This window comes from Rhipicephalus sanguineus, chromosome 2, assembly GCF_013339695.2.
Source record: "Rhipicephalus sanguineus isolate Rsan-2018 chromosome 2, BIME_Rsan_1.4, whole genome shotgun sequence".
NCBI lineage: Eukaryota > Metazoa > Arthropoda > Arachnida > Ixodida > Ixodidae > Rhipicephalus > Rhipicephalus sanguineus.
The window spans coordinates 20,286,438-20,304,244 of record NC_051177.1 but is presented as its reverse complement, the minus strand read 5'-3'; the positions used below and the strand labels follow the sequence as shown (position 1 = coordinate 20,304,244).

Genomic DNA, 17,807 nt, shown 5'->3' with positions numbered 1-17,807 from the left:
CAAAGCCAAAAAATGCAGCATAGAACTGCTCGCCGACTTTTTCGCATGAAACCGATTCCCACAAGGCGTGGGATCTGCCGAATTTTTTGTCTGTTTATTTCTATTTCTGTCTTTCTCCCTCTCGCTCTTTGTATCTTTCTTTCGCTTTCTTCCCTTTATCTCTCTCTCTTTCTGTCTTTCTCGCTCTTTTTTTCTCTCTCTTTTTTGTGTCTGTTTCTTTCTATATATATATCTCTCTGTCTTTCTAGAAAACCTTTTTCTGTCTTTCTTCTATTTCTTTCTGTCTCTCTGTACTCGTTCTCTCGCCCATCAGAGTTATTGCATCCCACGTCGGACAAATCGACGCACGTGCTCTAGGAGCGAAGCAGAAGAGGACGAAGAGAGCACGTGCCGGTTCAAGATTATAGTTTTCTGTTCGCTCTGCACGCTAACGGTCGATCCGCTTTTGATATTGGCACACAACTCAATTACTGCATTAAGATTGAATGAAGACAATATAGCCAACATTAGAGGTAACGAGTGCTGATAGTATGCAAGCAAAATACGGTAAAGTCACGTGTCCTAGTCGCTTCCTTCGGGATCGGCTCATATTATTCGTCATAAATCAGATATTGTCGTATCTCATTACAACGTGCGTGTGGAAGAGCGTTAGGACGACATTGTTTTAAAGAGCCATCATAACCCCACAATGATTATAAAGCGTGGATCATCTGCGGTGACAGCAGCGATGAGCGATGAATTGTTAATTTCGCTGGTGTGAGATGTCCGTGTCTTCGGCCATCTCTGAGGTGAGAGGCGCGATTCACCAGATGGCCTTGCTCCGAGATGCTCAATGCCCTTATTAGTGCTAATGTTTCAATGTTGCGATTTCAATTTGGCTTGCAGGCAAAGCTCAATTTCTACAGTGAGGCCACACCAACTTTTCCTTGCTTTGGTTTCCGATTGCATTGTATTGCGAGCTGCGCCGTCATGAGCTGACGCACAGAGAGTGTCGAGAGGAGTTGCCGGCTGGCTAATATTCTGTTACCATTTATCCTGACGCAGGTCATCAAGCGACGCACGACGGTTATGACGACTACTACAGGAGGAGCGGCGGCCCGCTGACCACCAGTGCGCGTCTATGAAGCGCCGTGCAGCGCACGGCCGCGCCGCGGCCGCCATGCCTTCCGGGCTGCAGCTGCTGTGGCTCGTCGTGGCACTGTGTCAGCTGCCACCGCGCGCCCAATGCTTCACGTGCAGCGACCGCTGCAAGTGCATCTGGCGCAACGGCAAGACATACGGCGAGTGTGCGCTCCAGGGGCTCACCGCGCTCCCCTCGGGCATGGACGAAAGCCTGCAAGTGCTCAACCTGACCCACAACCTGATCCAGACGCTGCCAAAGCGCGCTTTTTTCACCGCGGGACTCGTCAACGTCCAGAAGCTATACCTGTCCCGCTGCGAGCTGAGCCACATCGACGACTCCGCGCTATTCAAAGTGACCAACCTCATCGAGCTCGACCTGTCGGACAACAAACTGACTGTTGTGCCGACTGCGGCGCTCAGCAGCACGCGCAATCTGAGGACCCTCTACATCAATCGAAATCCCATCACAGCTCTTGCGGACGTGGCTTTCGCAGAACTGACGGAACTGGCCCACTTGGAGCTGACTGAGTGCCGCTTGGAGTCCATTGCTGTTCGTGCATTCGAAGGGCTGTCCAAGCTGAAAGTTCTCAAGCTGGACCACAACCTTCTGGAGACTCTGCCGGGCAGAGCCATGGCCCCGTTCCCGTCTTTGCACGAGATCGCCCTAGACGGCAACCAGTGGCGCTGCGACTGCGAACTCAGGGCCTTCCGCATGTGGCTGGAGAGGAACAATATCTCTCTCTACTCACCCGCGTGTCACAAGCCGCTTCGGTTAAGTGGCAGGCCGTGGAAGAGCCTGTCCAGCGAGGATATGGCCTGTCCCCCGGCATTCCTCAACACGAGTACGAGCACGATGGACGCGATCGTGGTGCAAGAAAACAACAACGTGACGCTCGAGTGCCGCGTGCGCGCCGACCCCGCGGCCCACATTTCGTGGCTATGGAAGGACAAGCCGCTGACCAACCAGAGCGAGCCGGGCCAGGCGTTCGTTCTCACCCAGGACGCCGGCGACCGCGAGCGTCTCTCCTGGCTCACGCTCAGCTTCGTGCAGGAGCCGTTGGCGGGCCCATACGCGTGCGCCGCGCAGAACGCGGCCGGCCGCGTGGTGAGAAACTTCACGCTCGCTGTGAACCGGCGCCCGACAGAAGTTCGTGCGTCTGCCGGGGGCTCAACGGCCGAGGTGGAGATGACGGAGCAGGCGCGTGAGTCGACCGAGCTGCAGCAGCGCTCGTACACCGAGAACCCCGTGCTGGGCATGGTCATCGGCATTTTGGTTGGCGCTCTCGCCGTGCTGCTTGTGTTCGGCCTTACGTTGTGGCTGTGCCGGCGGCGAGGCCGCCGCCGAGGTGCGCCAGCGGGCTCACGCAAGTCCAAACGCACGGAGGCCAATAGCAATCACAAGACGCTGCACAACGACAAGCAGCAGCAACAGTCGCAGCCGGCAGCTGGCGACGCGGCTGACGTCAAGTTGCTGGTGAACCCGATCCAGAAGCCGCCGCGCCTGCTCATGACCAACAGCTACCAGGGTCTGCCGTCGGAGCTGGAGCCTCTGGACCCGGGCCTCTGCGTCGAGTCGTCCTCGGGCGTCTGGGTGGTCAAAGAGCACGACTATTCGACAGACGAGTCGGTGCTCTCGTCCATTCCTTCTCGCGCGGGCACCATTGACCGGCGCTCATTGGCCCGCAGTCCGATCCCCGTGCCCATGCCCGTCGTGCCGCCCCCCACGGACGACCTGCATGCGCGCCTGCACGGTGAGCTGACAGATACGCTGCGGCGCACCAAGGGCGACCGGCGGCCCCTGGTCGAGCGACCCGACGCCCAGAGTCCGCTCGAGCCGTACGCGGGCCTCGAGACGCTGCGTGTGCGAGACCTGGAGCCGCGCGGGCCCGACCTCATCGACCAGATCGGCGGCGCCGCCCAGCCCCCGCCGTCACCGCGATGGACGCCGTACGAGCACCCATCGGCATACTACCGCGCCGCGGCTGGCACGCCCCAGAGCTGCTACCCGCCCAGCATACCCGAGGCGCCGGCGGACGGCACCGAGGTCTAGTCAGAGTGCCCCGACGCAGCGTCTTTTCACGAACAGGACGATGCACACTAATCACTCCGGGGCACGAAAAGGTGCTTTGCTGTCTCGTGGCCAACACCCACTGATTGCCATTTGTGCACGAGATAACTAGCTCATAGGACATCCCACGCTACTGAGGTCTACTAAGAGCACTGCAGCTTAAGTACACTCCGACTTTCTTTACAAAGCAAGCCGTTAGCCGAATTGTCATTTCGGTGACTGCACTTTCCTGGAGCATGCACATAAAGCTGCTATGCTATGTGATTAGATTTTAAGCCGACACCTAGGCCATCAGGACAAGAAGACACAAATGGCCTAGAGCCACCTAAACTGATTATTGGCATCTTGAAGGAGTAAACCATTAAATTCGGTAATATTGAGTGTCTAAAATAAAGAATACTCCAGCATTACCAGCAGCAAGGAAGAAAAGCTACTGATCGGAGGCACATTTGCAACGTATTCAAGCACTAATGGCAACTACTCTTGTGCTTGAATTGAAAGCAAATCCTAGTATAACTAGGATTTGCTTTCAAATTGTACAACTGCTGCAATGGAGCCCCAGGTAATACTAGTCTAGCACATACAGACAAGGTCACCAGAAAGCACATGAACATAGACACTGAACTGTTCATGTGTTCTATTGTTTTTGTTTGCATGCGTTACACTGGCACTCCAAGATGACATTCCAACAAGCCCACAGTGCAACACTATAAGCCCTGTAAATTGTCTAATCGTTGAGGGTGTTAGCCATGAGATGCTTACACACCTTTTCACGTGTCCAATTATTCTGTGTGCACTCATAGAAGGTGATGTGATGCGGCGTTAGACACTTAACTTTTCGCAGCCAAGGGTGGAAAATGAACACTCTCCCTCTGCATTTGTTCCTTCATTGTATTCTGCATTTGTTCGTGCGTGTTTCTTTTTGGACGTAACTCCCCAATGTAAAGATGTGTCGTTTCTGTTCCCACCACCATGCGACTCGTCACACCACACATAGTATTGAATTGTGTTTGCGTGAAGCTGATGCCGCCAACAAGGATGTGGGTGTATTGTCAGTTGTGACCGTCCCTCACACCGCTGTTCTCATTTTACACGTACACTGGTCGTGCCATGTGGGGCGGATTACTAGTTTAGCTTCATTACCTTCACAGTGGTTGACTAGTTGCAGAGTTTAAAGCGCCGTGGCAGTTCAATCAAGAAGAATGGTGACTCGTCTTCACCAAAAGTTGAGGAAGCAGATTTCACTCATTTTTGTACAGCTACAGGATGTTGCACTCACTTCTCAAAGTGTGTGTGGTACACACCTGCAAGCAAGGAAGATATTTCACGTTGACATGAGATTTTGGCATGGTTGAACTGTGCTTCACTAGCCTGTTTCTCAGGAAATATAGAAGATTTTATCACACGTGACCACATATTTTACGTCCCCACATTAGGATTTGACTATAACTGTGCCACATCTTGGGACTTCATCTGGCCACCACTGTCATTACACAAGCATTTTTGCATTCCTCTTTCATTGCAATATGGTCACCATAGCCAGAAATAGACAGGCGACCTCTCATTCAATAGTGTACCACCACGGCTATTGGTCAGCACTGTGGGTAGAATTCGTTTGCACTATGTAACAAAAAAACAATGAATTAGGGTGGTTGTGCTTGCCATTTCATTATTTCTGTGTGTGAAAAGAGTCAAATGACTGTCGACTCAATGCCGCTGTTTAATTTTTTTAACAGCCTGCATTTTTATGCATTGAAGTACTATTGGTACAATGGTGCCAGCACACAAGCAGAGTCACGAAAAATTTAAACTAAACTCAAATACGAATATCTTATTGCAGATCTGACAGATGACACACCCAATACTTGTTTTCTATATAGTTTTACTTAAACAAGTCGTAGCTTGTGAATCTTAAGGCTATTTAAAAGCCAAAACTACAAGTTTACAAAATATAAAGTTAAGCCCACAGGAACTGCTGTACCCACTCCCCTCAGTAATGCCTTCGGGCCCTGAGGGTAATGAAATAAATAAACTGGCATAGCCAGAGGGAGAGATGGAGGGTTCGATCCTCCCCCTCCCACAATTAATATCCTGGTTAGGCCCTTGCTGCATCATGACTAATGAAAGCAGGTTTGCACCATGCTTCCTTCATTCAAAGCACCAACTCATTATGCTGGACAGATGGCAGTGTGACAAAACCATTGTCTGCAAGAACATGCCAGAAAAGAAACTACAGACTTGTTTCACCTTGCATAATCACAGTGCAGTTTCCAGCAACGATGTCTCTTTAAAGGGTCACTAAAGAGAAAAACGATTTTTCTTATATTAGTAAATTGCTCTTTCACTCTAAAATCGCCATGATTGCCATGATAAGATGCTTGATAAGCGACAAAACGCTCAAAAAGAAGATGCTGATGAGTGTTAAGCTCCTCTAAAGTGCCAAACGAAGCTAGTCAGGCAGAACAATTTGCTCTAGTTTGCCTCATGACAAAAGAAAGCTTATCAAGAAGCATAAATACAGGTACTTCATATATTTCTTCTGAATGTGCATGCTTTAAATATAAGGGGTTCAGCATTTGTCCTGTGTAGCTCGTTGCGTCTAGTCTAAATTCGCATCATAAAACCGTGTTCCTAATTTATTGGTTGTTTTCAATTACCTCATAGCACAGAAAAACATTTTGTTGAAAGGTCATTGGTAAAACATTGAATTTTTTACCATAAGTTTTATTGCACATATCTCAAAACCAGCACCATCCCTAGAATTTGTCCCAAGCAAATATGCCTTGCAAATGCTCTAGCCAAAATTTGTAAATTTCAATATGTGCCATGATATAACTAAAATGTTAATTAGTGAGATCATGTTAGCCCATTATTTATTTGAAGTGGCATATTGCACAAGCAATATGCCACTTCAAGTAATTGAGCCCTAGGATTACAATGCTGCTGTCACAGAGAGCTTTTTTAAAATTTGCACTATAGAAAGGGAATACAAATTTACTGGCAGAGCCTAGTCTGCCTCTCTCGTACAGTGGTTACGGTGCTCAGCCGCTGACCTGAAGGTCACGAGTTCAATCCCAGCTGCAGCAGTCGCATATCAATGAAGGTGAGATGCTAGAGGGCCACCTACTGTGCAATGTTAGTGCACGTGACCAAAATTTCTGGAGCCATCCACTACAGTGTGCCCGATAATCATGTGGCGATTTTAGCACACAAAACACCAGATATCATTTACTGGCAGAGCCTCGAATTCAGTATGTACTCATAACATATAAATTTCTTATTGTTCATAACAGTGTAAATTTCCTGTTTTATTATCTATAGGCCGAGGTTGTAGTGGAATTGAGTGTGACTAGCAGATGAAATCTTGTTTATTTCATTCTCTGCAGAATTATAAATCTGGTGCAAAGAATATGTTTCAGCTTAATTACCTGAAAATATTTATCCAGCATGTTTTACTACTGTACCTAATGAAATGCATACATTGAATGGTTACATGTAAGGCCATTACTGAACCACTTACATGGAGATGTTGGTCACTGATGAAAATTTATGAAAAAAAGACATCAACTTCAGATTAGTAGGTATATTGAAGTACCGTGTTCAACCATGTCACAAGTCCATGAGCACAGCAAAATAAGCTGAATTCTGATTGTTACACGGCTATTTATTATACCAGTGACACCACTTGTATACTATAGTTCCCTATGCCAAAGGATCTGTGCATCTATACAGCCGACTGCTGCAAGCTGGACAGACAGAGTTACACATGGGATGACCGGCTTGTCTGCATTGGTTATTTCCAAACACGCAAAGTCTCTCTAACTATTCGGAAGTCAGTGCAATGAGGTTTTGCTGTTGTGCAGTGCACAGTGCTCTTTTGTGACCCCACAAGTGAAAAAGTTCTCCACTGTTCTTATCCTGCAAGACAAGATGTGCCTTATAAGTGTGAAGTTTTTTGCAGGCAGAGATGGACACTTGACACATGGAGTGCTGCTACTGTGAGATGGTCAGACATGAAGAACTCTTCGGAATAGGCACTGCAAGAAGCTCAACGGATGTGTATAAATATGTGAACCATGTCATTACGTGTGCGCGCATGTGTGTGTAAATAATCTGCATTGAACAATGGACTGAAATAAAAAACTGCAGTGTTCCAGGACGAAGTGCTGTCTCAGCTATATTGGTTCGTTTGAGCCTTTTTTATTACAGGACATGATGTCTGGGACGCAGCCTCTGATAACCTGGCATTACAGATGACAAAGGCAAACAAAATTCAATAAATGTAAAAATATATTTATTTATATAGACAAGATGTTGAAAACTAGTGAATTCTTACGATGTATGAACATAGTTTCTATGAAAGATGTCAATGGTTGTCTCGTGACAAGTTCTCAGGTCATGGTCGAAGTAACCAAGACTGAATTTGGTGGCAGCTGGGCGAAAGTAGTCCAGCCCTCTTCCTATCTTGATAATCCAGCCTGTGTCTAGCCTGTTTGAAAACACAGCAGACAAAAAGTTGAAACTATCAGATGCAATGACACAAGTCATGCCTCGAATGGTACGAAGGAGGAGTCAAAAGGTGCAGTGCTTATGAGCAGCTTTTACATCTTCCTAGACCCCATAAACAAGCTTGGATGCTGCCTCAGTTATAGCAAGCTCTAATCATGAAAAGCTTTTTTTTCTCTGTACAAGTACAACATACTATCACGCTGCACCAATTATTTTAATGATACTGCACAAACACTTACTGATCAGTGCATCAGCAGTGAAATGAAAACCAAATGAACACACAACGTTACCCAAAAGGTAGCTGTTTCCTGCTATGCTCTTTCCACTAACGTCACACAGAGCCTGCCACAGCTAACTTGGTGGACAGTTGCCCATCTTGTAGCAGATAACATAAGCATGTGTAGCTAAGCAGTGTTTTTTTTCCTTGGTGCATGCTGCAATGCACACAAGTGCAACCAAAGAATATTGAATAATATAAGCATAGCCACCATACATCTCTGAACGCTTTCAATATTTCTGATACGAGGGCACTACAGTGACCATACACTAATTGGAAAAAAAAAGAAAAACAAACTATGCCCATCTGCACATGCTCTTGCTTCTTCGTTTGACCAGGATGCATAGTAATTTATACAGCCAACTGCGACACAGTGCTGCCTGGATGAATGACTTGCAGCCGTTCTTTAATCCTTTTTTGTGCGTGTCTCAAACAAAATTCAGCATACCGACAAGGCTTGAAGAAAAAACAAAGAGCGCATAATCCACGCCAAGCATGTCTTGCATCTGTCATCAAGAGATTCACAATTCACACAGTGCGCCCCCATTTTCCCCAGATTGATGGACGGATGAGTCTCCTGCACCAATTATGATCCCAAGAAAAGCCCCCCCCCCCCCCCCGTCACCGAGCGGGAGCAGCACCTAGCATAGGCAGAGCATTTTCATTTTCCCGGAGGAGCGGGGGCCGCACTGGCTCTTCCACATTTCTCTCTCACTCTCTTCACACACACACGTACACATATATATATATATATATTCGCCGGGTGTCCCAGCTATCTTTAGCCAAGGGTTAAAAAATACAATATTAGAGGCAGGCGAGTGAAATTAGCTGCAAGTTACTGAGTCACCTTGCGCACTACAGACAATTTTTTGTTTGGTAATTAACTAATTTGTTAATTAGGATTATTTAACTAAATTGCTAGATATTGACTTTAGGCAAGAAATGCGACTTGCAAAGTTCGAGAGCGTCTTCAGAAACCCCAATTGCAATATTTGCGATAAAGGAAAGTCTCACGTATACCATTTTTTATCAGCTGCAAAGAAAGCCGCGAAATACAAAAAGAACAACAGTGACTAGGCGCATTCACGCGCAGTGAAAATGCTGCCCTCAGGCCGTGGTTTGCAGCGAACGAAATCAGCTGCGGCCAGGACTCGCCGGCTCCGTTGCAGCGGTAGGCCGATTAGTGGGTGGTGGTTTCTTGGCCCGCGTCAGCCAGTTGGCGCAAGCGTGATGGTGCAAGCTGTAGCAAGCACAGGCCAAGAAACCACCGTTAACTTATCGGCCTACTGCTGCAACGGAGTAAGCGAGTCGCGACCGCAGCTGATTTCGTTGGTTCAAACCACGGCTGAGGGCAGCATTTTCTCTGCGAACGAATGCGCTAGTCACATGGGGGAGAGAGAGAGAGAGCCCGACTTCCAAATTAAAGAATTGAATACAGCTTTAGTCTCTTAGGCGCCGACACCACGGTATCATTATTAAGATATCTAGTGGGAGACTAGATTTATTTTTCAATTTACACAAAAACATCGATCCACTTCGTAATGGTTGGCTCAAAGCGAAAAAGGTCGTATAGGCTGCTGCTCGCTCACTGCATCGCATAAAACTGATTCTGACAATGCGTGGGATCTGCCAATTCCTTTATTGACATGCTTTACTTACTTTGTTAAAACATGCACCAGGCAGGAGAGAATGGGCTTATGCTGGCAGTGGAAACTTTAATTATGCCAGCGAATATACAATTTAACATGGCCAAAAATAATTATCAGATGGTAGAAAATGCCATTTGTTACCACTAGACCTAGTGCAACGCTGGGTTACGAATGTTTCCGTCAAAGGGTGTTTCCTGGATGAGTATTTGAGTTGCTTTTAGGTCACCGAACTGGTAGTAAAACCCTTTGCTGATAAATAAAGAATGCGTACCATCTTTTCTCGGCAACTTTTATGGGCAGGCATGTCGAAGTGTACCTATTTGTAGACAACCAAGAAATTACCCTTTTTTTATTGGAGAGCAAGTCTGTGCAAAAACATTCCCTGTCTGATTGTGTCGGCATTGCTTTGTATTCTCGGTAGCATTCTTGTTTTCTGAAAACCAGTCACTACACAATTCAAGACTCAACATATTCTGCACGTACAAATCCGTTTGAGGGGCATGCTCAACTGAATGTTTCACTCGTCACTGGTCAATGATCCGAATTTTAAATGAGGGCCAGAGAAGTGGGGGGGGGGGGGCAGCCCCCGTACTCTCCGCCAATGGTACCTTGTGTCAATAGAAGAAACCTCAAGCACCCTCCCAACAAGGCTAAGCTAATCTGGTCCATCATTAAGTAATATACAAATCATACAGCAGTCAAAATTTTTGTGCTACGCTGAAATGTGACAGTAAGGCTGCCATCACAATACCATTCATACTACAAATTTTCAGTTCCTATTTTCATGAATTAATATCTGCAACCAGATTTAGCAACTCCAAGGCGATTGTACTTCAAACTTTGTCAGCACTAAATGAAGCCAGTATCCCGCCACAATGGCACTTCCTGATGACTTTACCTTATTTCTCGATCATGCAGGGTTTCAGAATACTCAATAGCCATGACGAATGCCATTGTCAGCAAGACTTGTCTTGACTTGCAACAACCTATCAAGCTGAGACTGCTGGTCACGCTAGGTGAGAGTGAATGTAAAAAAGCACAAGCATCGCATCAGTCCCTTCAACAAATACACACAAAATATATTGGCGCAAAAGGAATCATGGTTCGCACAAGTACAGTACTCACGGATTCAAACGTGACATCAAATTGTTTAGTGTAACCACTGGTATTCGCAATTGCTCGTGATAACCACGTCATGTCGCAACAAGATCTATTCTCGAAAGATAATGTTGCCTCTGATCTATGCGTTCGAGTTGAAATTGTGCCAATATGACCTGACCTGAACTGAAGATGGCAGAAATGAAAGATTGTGTGTTATTTAGCCCTAAATTGTCCTGTGTCAATCCGTGAGTACTGTACATGGTGTATAGGATGCTGCAGAATGTTCGTCTGCCTAGTACTATGTCACATTAAATTGTTGCGACAAACGCGTAGCAACGATGACAATGTGGGTAAAAAATTCGTAAAAAGAAAGCGCAATCCCAGTCTTTACGAACACATGCAGACTGACCTGGTCAAGTCCCGTCGTCAGCTTGATACTCCTCAAACATGGGCACTTTTTTTTTAGTAGCTCACACAAACGAACAAAGTTCTGAACCTACCTGCGACAAGGAAATGCGTCTTTCAATTCAATTCAATATTTATTTATCTTTCAAAGAAAGAAAGGAGCAGTCACAGAAAGCTACTGCTATGAGTAGCTTGACAGTGTAACAGCCCCCTTAGAATGACAGCAACAGACAGTGCACAGGAAAGAAAAAAAAAAAAAGAAAAACGAAAAAAAAGAAAAACGAAAAGAAACATATTGAACAAAACGCACATAATAAATAATGATACACACTAGTGGAAGACCTTGGAACATTGGTATAACAGGAAACCTTGGTGTAAAAACAGTCTTAGCTAGATGAAACAGATTACAAGTTAAAATAAATGACAACTGTGAAACAAGGCAACATATAAAACTATCGCGAACACTGGAAGGATTCGTACAATCTAATAATATGAATAATATTGTAGGATATTTATAACATGTCACAAAGCTCTTGTAATGTTATGTTTGCAATTTCAACACCAATTTTTGGTGCAGTAGCTGGTAATGGAGCATTCGCTTCCCATAGTTGGTACGACTTTGTGCTAGTTCCCACTGCTCCGGTTTACGTGTGTTGTACACAACGGCATGGGTCTTAAGATTGGCTATGCTTTGCAAAGCGTTGTCTTGATTTTTAGTGCACAGTTTGTAATAGCGGAATATCCTGTATTCGTAATATGATGGAAGTCTTACGACGCGTAATTTTACAAACAATTCAGCTGCATGTGACAAATAAGGCACCTCACTACATAGTCTAACAATTCGCTTTTGCAGTAGAAACAGTTTCGTAATATTAGCAGTTGTGGTTGCGCCCCACACAAGAGCACCATAGTTCAGAGTAAAACACACACTTGCCTGGTGCACCGACCGAACGTAAGGGTCGTCGACCTCTACGGATGTCACCATGTCATCCAGTAAATGTCCGAACGTTTGATCATAACTATGTCCAACAGAGCCGCTTTCGATGTGGATTTGCTCGTGGTATGTTCCAGCTTCAGGCAGAAAGATAGTTTGGCTCGTACTTATGAAGTTCAAATTCGTCCGAGAAGGACGACCGCACATTCTAGCGCGCAACTTACCTGCCTTTTCTTTTCGAACCTGTTCTTTAATTTTTTCGGCTCTGTCCATGTACGTCTTCACCCGGTTCCTAAGATGATCGCGCTTGATAGTGTCTGTAGTTTCTGCGTAGAAGCAGGCGCAAGAGTTTGCCGACGCAATAGCGCTACAGAGGAGATTTTCATAAATTACCTTTAAGCGCGTCAATAAGCAGCTGTATTCCTTCTTGGTAGCATACCAGTGCAGATGTGTAGCGTGCCGCTTGGTCATGTTCAACAGCTCTCGTCAAAACACTAGCTGCTGCTTTCTCCAGACCACCGCGCTTGGGCGCCGCCATGATGCATAGGCGATGTCGGCAGCCTTGCGACGAAATTTGCAAGCTTGCGCATGGGTAAAATTGCGCCAAACTTGAATTGTAGCAATTTTGCCAAATAAACGGTATTTAAATCTAAACTTCATTAGCGACCATTTTTTAGCGGCGAATGTTTAAACTCAAGAACTCCTAACCTTTGAGTCCTTTGAGTACGTTACGAATCTCAAAGGCTATACTTTCGGGTTACGAGCTCTCATCATACAGCTAGCCCATAGCTAGCCCTTCAGTTCTGGTTTTTAGCACCTCGGGAGGTAAAAATTTCAGACGGGCGGACCACTCCGCACCCTCTGAAATAAAATTTCTCTTGGTTACGTCCAAAAGAAATAGAGAACCGCTGCCTTCGAGAAAATATCTTTTTTTTCTTTTGCCATCTTGCGGAAAATAGTGAAAACGCAAGACTTATTTCGGAGAGCTTTCATAGAACGGCGCCGCGGCGTCGTTTCTTCACTTACATAATTATGCCACCATGAGCTAAGCGCGAATGAATGGGCATGAGTTTGGATAGTATTTGTATCCAGGTGTATTTGCTTCGTTAACGAGCTTTATTGAGAGTTCGCAGTCCTAGGTATGTGGCGAAAAGAAGAAGCATAGCGCAGAAAAAACGACATACTCTCGCTGGCTGTCGCTGAATCTGCTATGGGAATTTACACTGTTCTTGCGTTGGCCCTGTATGTCCTGTTTGATGTAAACTATTTCATACAATACATTGTTCTGATGGTGCGTGGCTTTCTGCGATGGCGACATATGAAGAGGCCCCTCTTGGAGCCCGACGTGACCACTGGTAAGTTGCGATTTGTTATTCTGAGGGTGACGTGTATCGTGACTTTTGGATTCGCGCGGATATCGAAATATGTGCAATTATATCAATCACCGGGTCCATTTGCGGTAGTTCAAGGCATCTAAGCATCATACCTAAATGGACCACAATTCTTGCATTGGAATTTTTTTATTGTACTGTTTCATGTAAACGAGCTACCTTTCGCGAAGTAACATTTAAAGTTCCGTGAGCTATTCGCATCAAGCAGATCTCTCTATTCCCCCCCCCCCCCCCCCCCTTGATCAGGTTGTGGCGTCCGCTTTTGTTGTGAGATGTAGATATTGAAAAAAAAAAAATCGACGATACAAACTTTAGTTTCTATTAGAAAATCTGGTCGCCACTTATTGCACTCAGTTTTATCAAGTGTTCAGCAGTAAGTTAAAATAAAACAAAACGCTTTGTTCTGAGCTAATGCTTCTGCTGGAGTAATAACAACATTACCAACACTTTATGACGGTTAAAGGATGATCTGTAGCTTCTCTGGAATTCCATGAAGTACCTCTGGGAAACTTTTGCTGATCACTGCATATTTCCACTGTACTATAGTTCCTGGAATATCCTAGGCACTATAACTATACTCTGATGGGAAAGCCAAATGAATGTGAAGTAATAAATTTATGTGTTCTATTCTGAAGTCTGATGTAGAACGTTGCAATATTGACGCATCCCACTCTTTCTTGTTATCTTGCAGGAAGGTGCTCACTCAGTGATCTTGACCACATGATGCACATGAACAATGTTAAGTATCTCCGTGCCTTTGAGTTTGGCCGAGCTGCGTTTGGTCTAAAGAACAGACTGTGGCATAAGGCGAAGGACTTGAAAGCTCATCTGCTCATCAGTGCTCAAGTGGTGCGTTATCGAAGGCCAGTCACACTTTTCCAGGCTTTCGAAATTTATTCTAAGGCAAGTTGACTTCTTTTTCACACTATGTCCTTTATCTGCACATTACTGGCATCAGTGTTCTTAATTCCACATTCTCAGTGGAAAAAAACAATTATCTCCAGTTTTATTGTATTGGGAAGCTTCGTGTGCAACCAAAGGCAACAGAATATTTTCAGTTCATAATCCGTAACATTATTCTCGTAATTTCCATAACAATATTCGTAACATAATCCCATAACAATTTCCCGTAACAATATGGTCACTTATATGATGCGCCTAATTGTGTGCATTGCATCTATCCACACAAATGAAACACTCTAATATTTAAAACCACATTAAGTCAGCATGCAATGAAGCCATGAAAGCCATTACGAAAAATAAACCATCCTTTTGAATTTAAATGCAGGCATAATAAGAAAAAAGAGGGAAAGTGGGCATGGAAGGAACAAAAAAGGAAAGGCATTAGGCAGGACAGGTCAACCGGAAATGCTTCTGGTTGGCTGGGGCAGGGGAGGGGCGTGGCTGAAGAGATAAGGGGGACATAAAGTTGAGTGAAAAAGAGGGGAAGGAAAGGGCTCAGAAAATTAGTGGGACTGAACCACTGTCAAAGATATTTACACAAGCCAGTCATCTTCAAGAAGCACAAACGTGCTTGCACTGCCTTGTCCAAACAAGACCGACGTTGAGGGGAGGATGGAGGCTTCAAGTGATTAGAAATCATTGAACAAGGAATGCCGCTGGAGCCCAGCGACATTCTCTGTTCAACAATTTCTCATCAGTGCTTTGTAGGCTGTGAAGCGATGGGGATGGTGTTTGAGCAGCACTTTCAAGGAACGTGGGCAATCATCCAGTTGTCACAATGTGTTAGAAAGTGATAGTTTTTCTGTTTTAAATTGAGGACAGTTGTAAATAATTTTGTTTTCTTTGCTGCCATAAGTATCACATGCAGCACTGTCGGTCGTTCAAATTAGTGTAGTGTATGTCTTCATAAAGGCAAGCCCCCACCAAAGTTGACAGAGCAGTGATGCTTCAGGTCGATGAGGTCCAGAATAAAGTCGGAGCTGCAGTGAAGCATTCAGCTGGTGTAGCCTAGTGTGCCTTGTATTTGGGGTGTTTCACTTTGCGAAAGAGAGTTTGTGTGTCAGGTAGTGAAGCTAGCTTGTAGCATCTTTCCTTGAATGCAGAATGAGAATGCTGTGCTCTTTTCACTTTGAGACCTTAGCAGGTTTATCTGCAAAATTATTGCCATTGATACCACAATGACCAGGTAACCACTGGAAGTCAACCTTGTGACTTTCTCGTTCGACATGGTGCTGAAGTTTGACAATTCCTTACATCACTTGTTCATTAAATCCCCATCAGAGAACTAAGTGCATACATGTGATGTCTGTTTTGAGTTTGAAAACAAGGCCCAGACTCTACGCACTGATGAATGGAGGTGTACTGGGCACCGCCGTGAGTTTCAGGGCCATAGATGCCGTGACATGTGATGCCTTGAATTTTGAGTTCTTGTTGGTATAACCACAGCACCATCAGAACTGGTTTATCTAAGTGAGCCATTCATATAGATTTGTGTATGGTTACTGTTATGACAGGAGTAAGGTCAATAGATTGAGTGCAGATGGCATCGACCTGATTTCTGTTGAAGTCTTGGAATAGTGAGGTGTACTTGAGGACCTCCCAAGTACCGTGGAGGAAGCACAAGCCTGGCTACAGTTCTGTACCCAAATGTAAATGAAGCAAAATGGAGATTGAAAGCTTTACTAAATGTTACTAAAAGATAACAAAAGGGGGGAGGGTGTTGATCGCATCTGTGTCACCGGAAGGTGACGTGGTTTCTAAGCAACCATATGGGAGAAGCCAGTGAAGGGACTCTGCTTGTTAACGATAGTCTTTACATTGACAGGGAAGCTTGCCTTGTAGTGGCATCTTAAAAGGGCTCTTCAATATCATTAATCTCCTCCAGTAGTGCGCCAGTTTGAAGGATTCTTCAGGTAAATCACTCTGTCATCAGTGCCTTAAAACTTGCAGTGTGTTACGAAAATTTGCAGTGGGGTTTGGCGAGGGACCATGAAGCTATGATATATTCAATCTCAAATGGCATTCAGAAATGTCAGTGTGGTCGCGATGAATTTTAGTTCAGAATGGCTGTGTATTGCTTTTATCTATTTGTTTTGAGAAGTTCTGTGCTAGAGCGCATAAGTTTACTGCTTCTAAAAGATGTGTGGTGGACCTAATGAGCGTTTCCCTTGGGAGCAGGTCTCATTTTTGCACTGCATGGTCTTTATTTCCATCTTGGTATAGTAATTAAGGAGCGTGTTTCGATATGAATTCATGTAACGTGCAACTGCTGCAACCGATATGCTCTGTTCTGTTCTCTTTTCTTGCAGATTGTGTACTGGGAAGACAGAGATATCTTTATTGAACAGCAGTTGATCACAGTCAACGACAGTTTTGTTCGAGCAGTATGCTTGGTAAAAATGACACTTGTGGATGGAGCCCTGAATGATTTGCTGACATCACTAGATGTTGATCCAAGCTCCAAGCCAACACCAGTCCCTCGTGATATTCAGCTCTTTATAGAATATAATCGTGCGAGCAGTGCAAAACTAAATGCAGAAAGAGATAAGGTTCTGAACATTAAGCGTTCAGAGTAAAATTATCAGAAAACCAATTGGACTCCTTGAAAGTTTCATTATTGCAGCAATCATAAGGAAAGTTGTAGTTGCCACACCATCAACTTATTGGGGGGGGGGGGGGGGGCTATCTATGGGACCTTGACTGTTGGTGCTGCAAATACATATGTGAAGCCTTGAACGTGTCAGGCCCATGACAGCATACTTTAAGTAGTATTGAAATAGCAGGGCCAGCTGCACTGACATATGGATGGTCATATTTCACTTACTGTGGTTGTCTTACGAGACTGTATGTTTACATGTACGAATTGTTTTTGCTGCTTTAATCTTCTGTTGGCAGCTTGAAAAGCGTGCATTTTTTTAACGATCACATTCTCACAGGTGTTCTCACTGGCAGTCTATACTTTGGGACCTCATTCTCTATTGTGTCATTATGTGTCTGTGTAATAAATGATACTTAGACAAACATGAAATTATATTTAAACCAGTGCAGCGTAAGAAAATTTCATTTCACGTTGTGGGGTCTCGAGGATCAAATGACAAATTACACTGTAGTGCAAACAGGTAAAAATGGCATTTATTGCACCTTCTGTCCAAATCCATCTTGCCGAATTACACAATATCGTGTGTCAATGTAGTACGTCGCAAAATCAAGGAAGTGGGCTCCAGTGTATCCTTCCAGTAATGTTCGCGCCCCTGCGCATAGGCATGCGCAAGGTTCTTCTTTGGGAGGGCAAGGGAGGGGGGCACGTTTTACTGCAGCACCCCCCCCCCTTGTCGAGTCCGAAAGAAAACGAGCTCCGAAATGGATGCGAAAATAAAAAAATCGCCCG

General features: G+C 45.0%; 3 protein-coding genes across 3 annotated transcripts; 2 read left to right on the top strand and 1 right to left on the bottom strand.

Moving 5' to 3' along the window:
• Positions 1–1,057: 1,057 nt before the first annotated feature.
• LOC125756187 (leucine-rich repeat-containing protein 24-like) lies at positions 1,058–7,353 on the top strand. The gene has a single exon (XM_049412214.1). The coding sequence runs from the start codon at positions 1,121–1,123 to the stop codon at positions 3,170–3,172; it is 2,052 nt and encodes a 683-aa protein (XP_049268171.1). The 5' UTR covers positions 1,058–1,120; the 3' UTR covers positions 3,173–7,353.
• Positions 7,354–7,482: 129 nt separating this feature from the next.
• On the bottom strand, positions 7,483–12,635 carry LOC119382500 (MIT domain-containing protein 1-like). Its single transcript, XM_037650211.2, is given in 7 exon segments — positions 7,483–7,679; positions 10,524–10,570; positions 10,572–10,637; positions 11,136–11,222; positions 12,066–12,202; positions 12,290–12,391; positions 12,459–12,635. Coding segments are annotated over 7 exon segments (741 nt in total). The 5' UTR covers positions 12,604–12,635; the 3' UTR covers positions 7,483–7,522.
• A 471-nt stretch (positions 12,636–13,106) lies between these two features.
• Positions 13,107–17,008, top strand: LOC119382501 (protein THEM6). Its single transcript, XM_037650212.2, has 3 exons — positions 13,107–13,420; positions 14,148–14,359; positions 16,729–17,008. Exons 1-3 carry the CDS (start codon positions 13,276–13,278, stop codon positions 16,993–16,995), a joined length of 624 nt encoding a protein of 207 aa, XP_037506140.1. The 5' UTR covers positions 13,107–13,275; the 3' UTR covers positions 16,996–17,008.
• The last annotated feature ends 799 nt before the right edge of the window (positions 17,009–17,807 follow it).

Excerpts from the sequence above, each read along its gene's own strand:
- LOC125756187 (XM_049412214.1), top strand. The coding sequence starts at position 1,121 with ATGAAGCGCCGTGCAGCGCACGGCCGCGCCGCGGCCGCCATGCCTTCC.
- LOC119382501 (XM_037650212.2), top strand. The coding sequence starts at position 13,276 with ATGGGAATTTACACTGTTCTTGCGTTGGCCCTGTATGTCCTGTTTGAT. Across the intron at positions 13,421-14,147 it reads GGAGCCCGACGTGACCACTG|GAAGGTGCTCACTCAGTGAT; the intron begins GTAAGTTGCGAT and ends GTTATCTTGCAG. Across the intron at positions 14,360-16,728 it reads CTTTCGAAATTTATTCTAAG|ATTGTGTACTGGGAAGACAG; the intron begins GCAAGTTGACTT and ends CTTTTCTTGCAG.